The sequence below is a fragment of the Alosa pseudoharengus genome, unplaced genomic scaffold (genome assembly GCF_046254945.1).
Source record: "Alosa pseudoharengus isolate Yale_2024_CS ecotype anadromous, Long Island Sound unplaced genomic scaffold, YU_APseudo_1.1 YU_APseudo_1.1_scf_3, whole genome shotgun sequence".
NCBI lineage: Eukaryota > Metazoa > Chordata > Actinopteri > Clupeiformes > Clupeidae > Alosa > Alosa pseudoharengus.
Genome location: NW_027468718.1, coordinates 12,882,012 through 12,895,382, shown reverse-complemented (window position 1 = coordinate 12,895,382; position 13,371 = coordinate 12,882,012). Strand labels below are relative to the sequence as shown.

Sequence of the window (13,371 nt, the reverse complement as noted above, 5' to 3'; positions counted from 1 at the left end):
TATATACTCTTTTGATCCCGTGAGGGAAATTTGGTCTCTGCATTTATCCCAATCCATGAATTAGTGAAACACACACAGCACACAGTGAGGTTAAGCTAGAAGATGAAGCTGTGGTGAAGCTGTGTGTGGCTAGATTACCATGGTTCCTTGTGCTGTCAAAACAACTACACCCTAGACTAATCTCTGACCCTTCAAATTAATTTGTATATAGGACATTTGGTACCCCAGATAGCAAGGGGCTGGCAGACCACTGTCGGCCCACTGGGGGCAGATCTGGAGGTTCGCTAGTGTTTTGCACATCGGTTTCCAGGCAGTCCTCTGGTGGGTTGCTGACAAATGCCCCAATATTTTGCCACTATTGGTCTAAACTGTTTTTCATTCATTCAGTTGTCTTTATATTCATAGTTCAAGTTAAATGTTAAAGTGATGGTGGTCCAATGGCGGACGAGAAATGGCGCTCCACCAGAGGCATGCTACCAGTGGTCCGCGCTATCTTCAGATCTGATTTTGCTATCTGGGCCCCCTCAATGTTGACTCCATGGCTACGGCCTTGAGTGATAGCTGAGCGATTTGACTTCAGTAAGCAAGTGCTCATTTAGGATTTATAACAATTCTGTAAGCATAATTGTACTGTAACTAATAGTATGATGGTTTAACTGTGAGACCAAAGTTCTTTACAGGAAAGACGCCTTACTTTTTTTCCCCGTATTGGCCTTCACTTTTGTACCTTGATTCTGGAACAGTATGTGCATACACAGGAATCCTGATAAACCTGATTTCCATATTACGGTAACCCTAGAGCGAGTGAGCAGTCATTTTGAAAGCGACTTAGAGCAAGATTTACGGAAGTAATTTCTGTTGTATTATTATTATTTCTTTAGTGGGATTGCTTTTTATTTTGTGGTAGAGGGAAGATATTATATTATGACAGTTGAAGTACAGTTTTCTGAAGTTGATTAGTACATTGCTAGACCTCTGAAACTGTACACTGTTCTTTTAATATGCAGAAACAGGAAGTTATATTCCTACATTCCCACACATTTCATGCTCCAGTCAAATCAAATGCTATAGCTCTCCTTACAGGCTGCTGGGATCAAGAAGACCAGAAGGGTGTTTACAGCTGCCCCCAGTGCAGAGACACCTTCACTCCAAGGCCTGTTCTACGCAGAAACACAATGTTGACTGACGTTATAGAGAAACTGAAGAAGACCAAACTGCAGTCTGATGCTAAGGCTCCTTCCTATGCCGGACCAGGCGATGTGGAGTGTGACTTTTGCACTGGGAGAAAACATAAAGCCACCAAGTCGTGTCTAACATGCATGGGATCTTACTGTGAGGTTCATATTCAGCCTCACTATGAAGTGCCTCGCTTTAGCAAGCACAAGCTGGTGAATGCTACCTCACAGCTACAGGAGAAGATCTGCTCTCAGCACGACAAGATCATTGAAATCTTTTGTCGCTTGGATCAGAAGTTAATCTGTCTGCAGTGTTCCATGGACAACCACAACGGACATGAAACTGTCTCAGCTGTAGCAGAACGGACCGAGAAGCAGGTTGGTGTCTCTCTCTCTCACCCCCCCTCTCAGAAACAGCAGAACAGGATGAAAAGCAGATGTACTTTATTCAGACAAAATCGCTTTGTATGTGAAATATTATTTTCATGTTATTGTTATTAATATTAGTGTTATTTACCCAAGTGACAAACCAATTTAAGCTTTCTTCAGGCACGCTTCCACGGAGACAAGAATTCTTATTAAAAGCCCTTTATTTAAAGTTGGGGCATACTATAAGTACAAAAAAATGCTGACTAGTTTCAGCCTTCTAGGCCTTTGTCAGGGTGTGGTTCATGGGGAATACCTGAGTGAATGGGGGGTAGTAGAAGTTCACATGGTCTGATTATGTTGACATAAAAACATTAGTCCAGTGTTGAAACGCATAGAAATTCAAAACACAACAATTATATGTATATAATCAGAAAATGAACACTGTAAACACATCAATATTACAGTTTGATTTACACATTGGAGAAATTCATATACATTTATGAAAGAAGGTCTGAAATCTATTGAAGCCCTGACAAGGGCCTATTGATTTTTTTATAATATGCCCCGACTTTAAATAATGGGCTTTTAATAACAATTAATCCTTGTCTCTGTGGAAGTGGGCCTGAAGACAGCCTTGTACACTTGACACTAGCAACAACATGATACTCAAATGTACCTTTAATTACCCCTGAAAACATAACAAACTCTTAATTTTACCTTAAAATGCCATTTTGTGACACCTTAATCTAAATGACAGGGGTTCCAATTATTTTTTGTGATTAAGGGGGTAATTAAGGTCAATTTAAGTATATCTTAATTTTATTTTAAGGTGTTAATTCAGCTAGTCAGATAATGCCCAGAATAGAATAAGCTACATCATGTTGGTCTGTGTGCATCTGTCCATAGAACAAGTTGGCAGAGATAAAGGTGGAGAACCAGACACAGATCCAGCAGAGAGAGAAGGAGCTGCAAGAGGTCAACCAGGCCCTGCAAACTCTAAAGGTCATAACTGTTTAACATGGCTCATGCTTATTTACATGGATTTACTGTTTGTTTATTTGTTTGCTAGCGCTGCTTATTTAACTTGGGTAATGTAATGAGATATGGACAAAAATAAATAAATCAGGCATTCATTATCCCAAAGATGAACTATGAGGTTGGAAATGTTGGAAATTAGCTAGTATGACCTTCATATCTCCCATCAGGCCTCTGCACAGGCAGCTGTTGAGGACGCTGAGAGGATGTTCACTGAGCTGATCAGCTTCATGGAGCAAAAGCGCTCTGAGGTGACTGAGCCGATCAGAGCCCAGGAGAGGGCAGAGGTGAGTCGAGCTGAAGGACTCCTGGAGCAGCTGGAGTTGGAGATCACTAAACTGAAGAGCAGAGATGCTGAGATGGAGGAACTTCTACAGAAGGAGGATCATATTGATTTCCTCCAGGTAATGCCACCAACACTGAAGTCATTTGTAGGCGTTTGTAGATAACATTACATTGCTTCACTGGTCGAGCTTACTAGCTGCAAGAAATCACAATGATAAACTCTGTAACTGTAACATTACATTGAAATGACTCCGTGTTCACGTCCAATAAAACTCACTACAAGTAGGGCTGCACGATATTAGGAAAACATGCGATATGCGATACCATTATTGAGTACTGCGATAACGATATAATTTGCGATATTTAAATATACTGCTCAATAAAGGTTTTCCACACATATTTTGAAACCTTCCACCCTTTTCTCCATTCTCAAACTACATTCACAGAATGTCTGACAGTTCTTGCAAAATAAAACACTCGCCTCAAAAGTTTTACTTGTGCTCAGAACCAAACAGTGACAGAGTGATTCAGTGTATGATTGAAGTGTTCCCTTAATTTTTTTGAGCAGTATATTTAATGTTTTTTTTTTTTCATTCTGCTTGCTGCAAACATACACTGTAGGGTTGGGGGGGGGGGGGTAAATGTATAATTACAGAAATAAATGTATAATTTTTAAATAATATAAAATATCATGTAGCCTATATGGCCTGATGAAAGTGGACAGCTAAGAGACCTACTGACTAGGCTATCGAAGTTGTGTGGAAGATCTGCTCCTAATCCTCATAAAAGACGGGTGGACAGCCAATCTGAACACTTGTGCACCAACCAGCGGAATATTCCACATTGCCAGCCTTCGATGGGCCTAGCAAAGAAGCTAGGCCTACTTAAGCTATATCGCGGCAATCATCTCAGTCTGTAACCTCATACAGTACGCTGCGCATCCCACGTTATTAGGCTACCGGCATGCCGACTACGAGGGCAGCGGAAAGTGAAAGTAATTGGGCTGCAATCGCACAGTCCAGAAGTAGGTTAAACAACTTTTACAAATAACGAATCCTGATTACCTCTGTGCTGCTGTCTGGGGCTTTTGCTAAATGCTAATCATGAAATACAAGTCTTACAGACAGTGAAAGACAACTTCTGATATAACGATAACGAAAGAAATTGTTTATTTTAACACGGTGGAGAAGGACGCATTTACGCTGTGTTTGTAACACGGCATCCTTCATAAAACCAAAATATTCCCATATAACAGACGTGCTTTTCCTTTTAGTCACTAATTCCTCTTCACCCAAGTGTAGCCTACCTCGCTCGACTCACTATTTTCAGCCATCACGACTTAGCTCCCGCTTTAACACCTAAAACACCACACACCTAAACTGGTAGGGGACGGGCTTCTTGGGCTGCATGACCGCATCAGTTTGGTAAAATATGTTGACATTCAGAATGTGAATACACCATAGACTGTATGGAATGCGCACGGCACAGAAAATTTATCGAATTTATCGAAAATTAAGTAATCTTTGCGGTATGTCCATCGCAAGTGTTGATATCGCGATAACGATAGATTTTAGATATATCGTGCAGCCCTAACTACAAGTACACTCTCCGCAAAGAAAGTACTGAATTGTACCTTTAGAGGTACAAAGGCTTGCTACAGGGGCAGTACCCTCAAGGGGTACGTTTTAAACAGGATACTGTATATATTTTTACCTCAGAATGCACAGCTAGCACTTGTAATGACATAATTTCTGAATGTGACAAAAAATGTCGGGGGTTTGAAATTGCGTATAATCGCTGACTGTACCTTTAATTCCTAATAGCATTAGGATAGAAGATGTACACTTTTATCAAAACGAAGTGCATTAGCATGTTGATGATATCTATGTGTCCCCAACAGAGCTTTGATGCCTGCTACACTTCACCTGTGTCAAAGATCCGTTCCAGTATAATTTTCACTCCACACCTCTCCTCAACTGATATTAAGAGGCCGGCCCTTAAAGAAATAGAACAAATGGTGTTGAGGTTAAATTCAGGTGAGGTGTCTCCAGGCGTCACATGATCTGTGTGAAACAGTTTTGAACTACATATTTTGGTAATACTTTAAAAGAAAGGAACTGTCTATGGTTTATAAATTCAGTTAGAATGGATGTGTTGATTAAGACACTATTACACCTATGTAGGCATGCCTTTATGAAATAATGAATAATGATTATTTATGGTGTGAATAGATATTTCATAAATCACTTCCTAAAACTATAATTCATGATTAACTCAGGAGTTGCAAGTGGTTAGTTAAGGATAGGAATAAGTGAGGACATTCTATGCCTTGCAACACATTTACAAATGAGTTGTAAAGGTTTACATTAATTCATTTTTTTTTTTTAAGTATATTTTTTTGGGCTTTTTTGCCTTTATTTGGACAGGACAGTAGAGAGTGACAGGAAGCAAGTGGGAGAGAGAGATGGGGTGGGATCGGGAAATGACCGCAGGTCGGATTCGACTGCTGCGCCACAGCGCCCCCTACATTAATTAATTTAGCAGACAATTTTAGCCATAGCAACTTACACATGTCAATAAATTAAAGGCCAATGGCAATGGCTCATCAGTGGAAGCCAGGAATTGAAGCCCCAACTTTTCAGGCTATACTGCATGCTAGCCCAGCTCCTTATTACTGTAGGTAAATCGAGAAAGCTTTCATTATGATCATATTTCTTCTTATTACACACAGACAACGAATCTACAAGCCATCAGCCTAGTGAAATCACACATCCCCATCCAAAATGTGTCGTCCCAGAGAGAGGTTTGTACACCGTCACTAAGGTAGTGACCTCCATTACTCTCCTTTATTACACCCACTGCCCTGAGCCGGACCCCCAGCCTGGCTCCAAGGTGTGCTGGTGTCGTCCAATCAGAGAGCTGAACCTGAGGCTGTGGGCCCACAAACCACAACACTGGGAGACATGGCAGCTGGTCATGTGACCTGTACATCCATGTGCAGCACGGGGAGGATGATTTAGAGGGTGTTCCCCACACCCACGATTCTCTTTTGTTGATAATACCATGACGCCTCTGATAATGTCTTTGCTATTTTAATCTTTTTATTTCAGTTTAGATTGACATAATTAGTACAGATAAAATTGAATTTAATAAATTGAACAATGTTGTATTATTGTATTTCTCTAATAATCCACTTTAATAATCATATTCTATCAAATCAACTTGTGTGGTATACCAATTATCCTTAATTTTAGAATAATATAATTTATAAGTTTAAACATGGTCAAATGATAAGTAATGAGTAGATGATCATGTTTATCGATCAGCATTTGAGCAGAGATAACAACTTCTGCTTCTCTTCCTGTCACAGAGTTCAGGTTGGGGGATAGAGTCCGAGTGAAGGCTTCTGTTGAAAATCCAAAGGAGAACTGGACGCTTCGTCAGTCACAGTAGTGTTGGTGTGATAATAGGTGAGGCCGTCATGGTGTTTAGATTTGTCTCTGAAGTCCTGCATGATTGAGTGTAATGCATGTTGAATCCTGGTATGGTTGCTATACGTTATTATGAACTAATGATGTTAAAACTGACTCAGTGTTCTCTCCTGTTCCCATAGGGCTCAAGAGTGCAGGGGATTGTATGTTAGTGAACTTTCCTGAGCACATTTGCTGGATGGCAGAACCCACAGAAATGGAGCTGGTCCTCTGATGCATCACGTGGCCTGATTTAGAGAATGACCTGTCCTAATGGCTTTATGAAGGTTGTGAAGTGCAAGAGCAAAGTGCTGCATGCTGATTAAGCAACATGATGGAGGTTCATTACTGTTTTTGACACACCCATCGTTTAGGCTCTCCAATCAGTAGATTTGTCCTGAGAAAGGAAACCAGAATGTGGGAACATTTGTTGTTTTTTGTAAGCAAGTCTAAACAGTACAGTTTTTGACCTTTTTAAAGATATTTATTATTATTAAGCTGTTTTCTGATAATATCCGACATCCCATTCCCAGTCAGCATCAGCTCATTTGTGTCACCTGTCAGCACCTGTTGGTTCACCTGCTAATAGCACACAGAGACTCATGACCTCACCTTTATATCCCCTACCTGTGTGCAGAGACTTATGACCTCACCTTTATATCCCCTACCTGAGAGACTCATGACCTCGCCTTTATATCCCTACTGTACCTGTGTGCAGAGACTTATGACCTCACCTTTATATCCCCTACCTGAGAGACTCATGACCTCACCTTTATATCTTTATATCCCCTACCTGTGTGCAGAGCCTTGGTGCTGTTGATGCGGTTCTAAATTTAAAACGGCACCACTGATGGTTTTAGTTTCAAAGGCATATCTTTGACTCTATTTCTTCGGGTCTCTTTTCGGGTGTTCTCGATTAATACAAGATTTAAGATATCAATATTTACAGGACAATGTGTGGATGGGTACTATGTGGTCAAAATATGTGGTCATGTTATTTATGAGGTGAATGTGATTTGGTGATGATATGTTTGGATTGCAGATAATTAAAGATTTATACTCGAGGAACAGGTGGCCACTTTCGTTCTTTTTAATGTTGATACATTTATACATTAAAGGTTGCAGACCCAGGAAGTTGCATTCCTATATTCCCACAGACTTCTAAGCCTCCATACATCACACACTGGCCCATGTCAATTCATATTTGGCTGTTTCAAATTAAGCCTACATTCATTTTGCATTTTAATATAGCTGTCAAATGATAAAAAAAATAACTATAAAATAACTATAATTCTGAAATTAATTAATATAGATTAATCGTGATTAGCCCCCTAAAGACTAAGGGCCCTATTATGACAGTCTAAAGCGCATCGTCACTAGTCAAAAGCTTATTCAAGTTTAGTAGGATGTCCAGTCCACATTGGGTGTTTTCGTTATCAAACCTTGAGCACATGGCGCAACAAGGTGTTCCTAGGTTTCTTAATCAGTCATGGGTGTGTTTGGGGCGTAACATCATTTAAACCTGCTTTACTAAAACCAAGCATAGCCTTTACGCGCTTGCACTAGTCTATTATTTGAACTCATTGGCAAAGTGAAACTAACTTCACCATGGTGTCAGTCAACGTCAAGCCAGTTATACGCAGTAAGTTACTTTCACTATTGACTGACTTTGGGTTACCATTGAAAACATACAGTAGGCTGGAAAAAGCATCACTTATCCTAATATTTTTCGAATGACTGAATAAATCAACGTTTAAAACAACGTTTATCCTTGCAGAGGAGTTGCTTATATCTTGTGATAGTTCGTAATTATAATTACGTCCGAAGCGCCACGTAAGCTTGTCCATGTTGTCGTTTTCGGGTCAAATGGCCTTTTGAATGGGAATCGTAGGGGCACTACTATTTATGACCGCCACGCATGTCCAAATTTCCGTCAAGGATTCCCGGGACACTGTAAGACCGGGGTACACGAAACTTGGTGGGCATGTAACCCCACATGGATAGCATGGAACCATCTTTTTTCGTTTTGATCTGTAGCCCCCCCGCTGGACTGGACCCCCCGAAAGGAGGGTAGGGTAGACACAGTTTTCTGTGAATATCTTGAGAACCGTAGGGCCTATGATGACAAATTTTTTGAGTATGTTTGCCTCCAGGGTTCATGTAAACCCATTCCATATGCACACATGTGCATAAACAGATACACACGCACACACATACATTCACAGTAATCCTATGTATGACACATACTCACACAGTAGACATATATACTGTACACATGCATGCACATGCACACACACAGGCACATAAACAGGCAAACACACAAGCACACATGCACATGCACATGCACGCACACACACACACCCACACACACACACACATAAACATAAACATGTACATGCACACAATTCAAGAATTTCTCAGAATTATGAACAGGCAAGATGGGGGTGGGGTTGTATAAAATGTATTTTACATGTGAAATCTATGAACTAATCATGTTTTGGTACTTGTTGTCTAGCAGATACCAGTGAGAATTGAGTGTGCATAATGCAATTCAATGAGACAGTTAGAATCATATATGCCTTTCAGCGTGACTTATTTTTGTGGAAAACATGTGCTGGACTGGGCGGCGGTCATATTTTTAAAACACTAAGAAGGCTCGAAACAACATGAAACTTTGATCGAAGTATCATCAGTGTCTCTACACAGCAGAGGTGCTCCTATCTGGGCCTCTCTCCCCAGCAGAGGTGCTCCTATCTGGGCCTCTCTCTGCAGCTCTGTTCCCTGGTATGGATGAGGAGCCTCTGCTGGGCCTGAGAGGATTGTATGTGAGAAAGAGAGATTAAAAAAAATCAGACTCATAAAGTTGCATCATTGTATTTCTTCAAAACATGTATGTTGTATTCTTGTAATGTCTGGCGGAGGGATCAACACACACAAACACCAGAGGTGGTTAGTGGGAAGAGAGTTATGTGGTTTTAAATGGAAGAGGAAGTCTCTTTAGTGAGAGGATGTGAGCCTTGTGGTTGACGGAATGGGTCAAACATACCAAGCAAACATGAAAACATGCCAAGCAATATTGAAATGAGGTCAGAGAAACAGAAAACACACACACACACACAGGGACCATGTACAGAACTAATTCTATACCAAAGTTAGCAAAGTTGATTTTTTAGTGCATATTGTATGGAGTGCTAACTGTCAGTGTTATCTCTACATTAGATCTGGTAGGGTGAAGGCTCCGGAAGTAACACATGCACACACACACACACACAGACCAGTTCTGGTTGATAGAAAGGCAGGATGAGCCTGGCAGAGCTCTCGGGCAGCCTGGTAGCAGCAGAGTGACACAAGCAGACTAGACTTTGACACAAAGCACAGAACTCAGAATGGAGACTGCAGTGTGTGTGAGTGCATTTCTCCTGCTGATTTTTATCACTGGCGCCCACCTCAGTCCAGATCCTGGAGTTGTGTTTGGGTATGAGGGAGGGGATGTTGAATTTAATCCCAGGTTCACCAGGGTGGATGACTATGTGCTCTACAGGGTTAGTGAAGATGGAGACGTGCTTCTGGTTAACTGCTCACAGCCAGAGAGACCACAGCCAGACGGATACGAGGTGAAGTGTTGGAACTCTTCTAAATTCTACTTCAAAATGTACAACCTCAATATGTCCCAGAGTCTAGACTACAGGGCTGAAGGCTGGAAAGGAGGAAACATCACAGAACACAGAAGCTTCCGTCTCACCGTCTGTGTAAAAGGTGATAAAAATACATCTGTGGAAAAGGTCAGGTATGGGGACACTGTTAAACTGTGTACGCTGAATTCCTGTCTGGGTAACGGCAGCAGCCTAAAGCTATACCAAGATTACCAAGACTGGTATGGATACATGTATGACTGGTCTGAATATGACTGGTTTGACTTGACTTTGGTCCTGGACACCAACTTCTCACTAGAGCCACTTGTGGAGGATCTGAGGGGCAGACTGCAGGTGGATCTCAACTCGTCTCTGGTCATGCTGTCGGGGGTTACAGCATATTACTCTAAGTTTTGTTTTACAGTATGGAGAGGAGCTCAATGTCAAAGTTATAGCTACAGGGTTCTACATGCACTTCCTAAAGATATCTTTGCTTATGAAGAGCAGAATATGATTCTTCCTTGCATTCTGAAAGGAGAGCTTCCCAGCCAAGTGCACTGGACCATTTACAATGGGTCTTTCCAGGTCAGCTTTAATCAGACCCACCAACAGGAAGTGATGCACATGCTAAATGGCAGCCAGTCTGGGAACTACTCCCTCATCATTCCCTCTGTGTCAGTACAACACTCTGGGAGGTATAGATGTAAGTGGAATGATGCCCATACTGTAGGATTTGATATCTTTGTTTGCCTTAAATTCCCTCTCTTGGATGTGATGTTTTCTCACGGTGAAAGTGTCCTTCTGGATATTACTGAACACTTGAATGAGTCTTGGACTTTCTATAGGATCCAGATGTACCGTCAGAAAGTTCTCCAACCACAGGTTCTGATTGTAGACTTCCGCAGTCTATACGAAAAAGAACCCGTGCCTCTGCCTGAAGATCTGAGGGGCAGAGTGACTGTGTCCAAATCTCATTTGAATTCCTCTCTGATAATCTTCAACCTCACAGCAGAGGACAGTGGGCTGTACACATGGAGAGTCTATGGAAAGGTTCGGGGGACATTAGTGAAAACAAGGTATGTTTGTTCTGACAGCACCTTCCGCCTTGTCTACAGGGATCCGTTTGGGGTGCACTCACCTTTCTACAGGGCGTACGCTCCACTGTTAGGCTGTGTGCTGCTGGGTCAGGTCGCTGCTGTGATCTGGTTCAACCTGAGGAGCAGAAGAGGAGAGCAGACCTCTGGACGTCAGAGCAGAGAGGGGCAGCAGAGTGGAGCAGAAGACCTCTATGATGAAGTGGAGATGTATGAACACAGCACCTGAACTCAAGACGCTTCTCTCTCCCAGGGGCGGTTTCTCATACGTACTGTATGGGCAGCCACTCAGGATGGCATTATTCTCGGGGGCGGCACAAGCTATTTTTCAGCTTTTCATTTGCGCTAATCAGTTTCCTGTCGTTCATTTGCACGTGAAGTCAATCATTTGTCACCATATGGGGAGTGGGCGCCCTAGATAGTTTGCAGGCACCTGTGCTTGCTGCTGAGAAGGTCTCACACACAGAAGTTGAGAAGGGAAAGGAGGAGGGGCGGGCAGAGGATTCACCTCTGATAATAATAATAATACTACACCAAAATGAATTGGTTTTTATCTTGACAATTGGTTAATGATTTTAATTCTGGAGTGCCAAATAAACAAGGATAAGAAAGGGTCAAGACATCAGGTAGGAAAAAGAGCAAAGGAGAGGAGAAACGAGCAAAAGATTAATGCAGCTGTTATTGAGTAGCCTATTAGCCTACACATGTAATGAATTAGGCTAACATTAGGTACTAACATCGGTAACAACAACTGGGGGATTGCTGAGGGGAGTGGTTGCCCAGGGTGTCATACAAGCTTGGATCACTACTCTCTCCTGTGTCTGCTGTATAGCTGCTGATTACAGCATCTGAACTCAACACACTTCTCTCTCCTGCAGCTGCATAAGATACAGCAAATGTCCATTTATGGCAACTCAGCTGCCTTGTTCATAATAAATAGTGTATGTTATTGGTGCTGTTTGTTTGAGAAAGATAAGGTCTCACATTAAAGTTTTTTTAACCAAATACCAGCATTGTTTTCGGCATACTATAAATGTATTTTTTATTTGAAAATTATGATTTGTAACTTTCAAACACACATAAAAATAAAACTAATTTAACCTGCGCTTGGCTACCACAGTGCCCAACGGTGGTGGCAGCGCATTGCTGTCACCCCAGAAAAAACAAAATGAATCATGTTATGACATGATAAGTTAATTGTTTGAACATTATGTTTTTCATATTTTAACAATATATGTACATGTTATAACTTAAGGCCTTTTTTTCACATTATTGAAACATAATTATCATGTTATTACATGATATATTGACCCTTTTACTGCCAACATTTTTGCCATCCACTGGTGAATGCATATAGAACACAACAATCCTATGGTTTGTGCACCCTGTAGCCTCGTTTTGGTTTACAATAGCTGCCGCATGAATAAGGCGAATCGACTGCCATTATATTTCATTATTAACTGCATATTTGAGTTTGGAGATATTTAGGCACATCAAGTTTCTCACATACTGGAACTTCCCATGTATCCATGGAGCGTTGAAAGAGAGAACAGAATATCCCACTCAGTGGAGCCGACTCAGCCGAGCAGTGTTTCAGCACCCTGCCTCTGATCTTTTGTGTGCTGGTTCTCTCAAACACTCGCAGCACCATGCTCCCCGAAGATTCTGCATCAGCATCCTCTGTCTCATTAGGCCTACTGTTACCGGATCTTAACTCAAATAATGGCAAATACTGGTCAGATTAATTAAACTGTTTTATTTGCTCATAATAGGTTTAAGTTAATCACTTTTGGTTTAAATTAGAAAAATGTTGACACAGACACTGGCTGTGGCAGAGAATTTCTGGGTGGGGTATGACACATGTTGTCACTGTCTCCACCAATGAAATATATCACTGCATCATCAATACTAGTGTTCGAATGCCAGAAGTAGCGAATTGCCACACCGGTGCACATCATTTTATTAATTGGTGTACAGACAATTTCCTTGTGGTTAATTTCTTTGAGGTTAATGCGAAGAAAACAAAGGAGATGACCATAGACTTAGACTAGATAGAGGGAATTATAGTTCCACCCTCAAATATAAATGGTGTAGTGGTAGGGCGGGTCCCAACATACACATATTTGGGTGTTGAAATAGATAATAAACTGACTTTTAACGAATGTGCACAAAATAAGTCCAAAAAGTTGCAGAAGAGGATGTTTTTTCTAAGGAAACGTAATCATTTTAGAATAGACAGCTGTACCCTCTCCTTTGATCCCCATGTCAGCTCCATCATCAAGACCTCATACTTCCACCTCCGCCGCATCGC

At 41.4% G+C, this 13,371-nt stretch overlaps 1 protein-coding gene across 3 annotated transcripts; it reads left to right on the top strand.

Annotated features, from left to right (window-relative positions):
* The first annotated feature begins 801 nt into the window (after positions 1 to 801).
* Positions 802 to 7,402, top strand: LOC143100225 (tripartite motif-containing protein 29-like). 3 transcript variants are annotated; one of them, XM_076263201.1, is made up of 8 exons: positions 802 to 848; positions 1,084 to 1,553; positions 2,451 to 2,546; positions 2,750 to 2,983; positions 4,765 to 4,900; positions 5,596 to 5,667; positions 6,235 to 6,334; positions 6,478 to 7,402. In XM_076263201.1, exons 2-7 carry the CDS (start codon positions 1,176 to 1,178, stop codon positions 6,315 to 6,317), a joined length of 999 nt encoding a protein of 332 aa, XP_076119316.1. In that variant the 5' UTR covers positions 802 to 848; positions 1,084 to 1,175; the 3' UTR covers positions 6,318 to 6,334; positions 6,478 to 7,402. The 3 variants fall into 3 exon arrangements, with proteins under 3 accessions (XP_076119316.1, XP_076119314.1, XP_076119313.1); XM_076263199.1 differs by having other exon boundaries at positions 805 to 1,553; positions 2,750 to 2,866; XM_076263198.1 differs by having other exon boundaries at positions 805 to 1,553.
* Positions 7,403 to 13,371: the final 5,969 nt, after the last annotated feature.

Bases quoted from the DNA above. Each gene is read 5' to 3' on its own strand.
- LOC143100225 (XM_076263198.1), top strand. From the start codon at position 1,002: ATGCAGAAACAGGAAGTTATATTCCTACATTCCCACACATTTCATGCT. The intron at 2,547-2,749 runs GTCATAACTGTT...ATCTCCCATCAG, and splicing joins AGGCCCTGCAAACTCTAAAG to GCCTCTGCACAGGCAGCTGT. The intron at 2,984-4,764 runs GTAATGCCACCA...TGTCCCCAACAG, and splicing joins ATCATATTGATTTCCTCCAG to AGCTTTGATGCCTGCTACAC.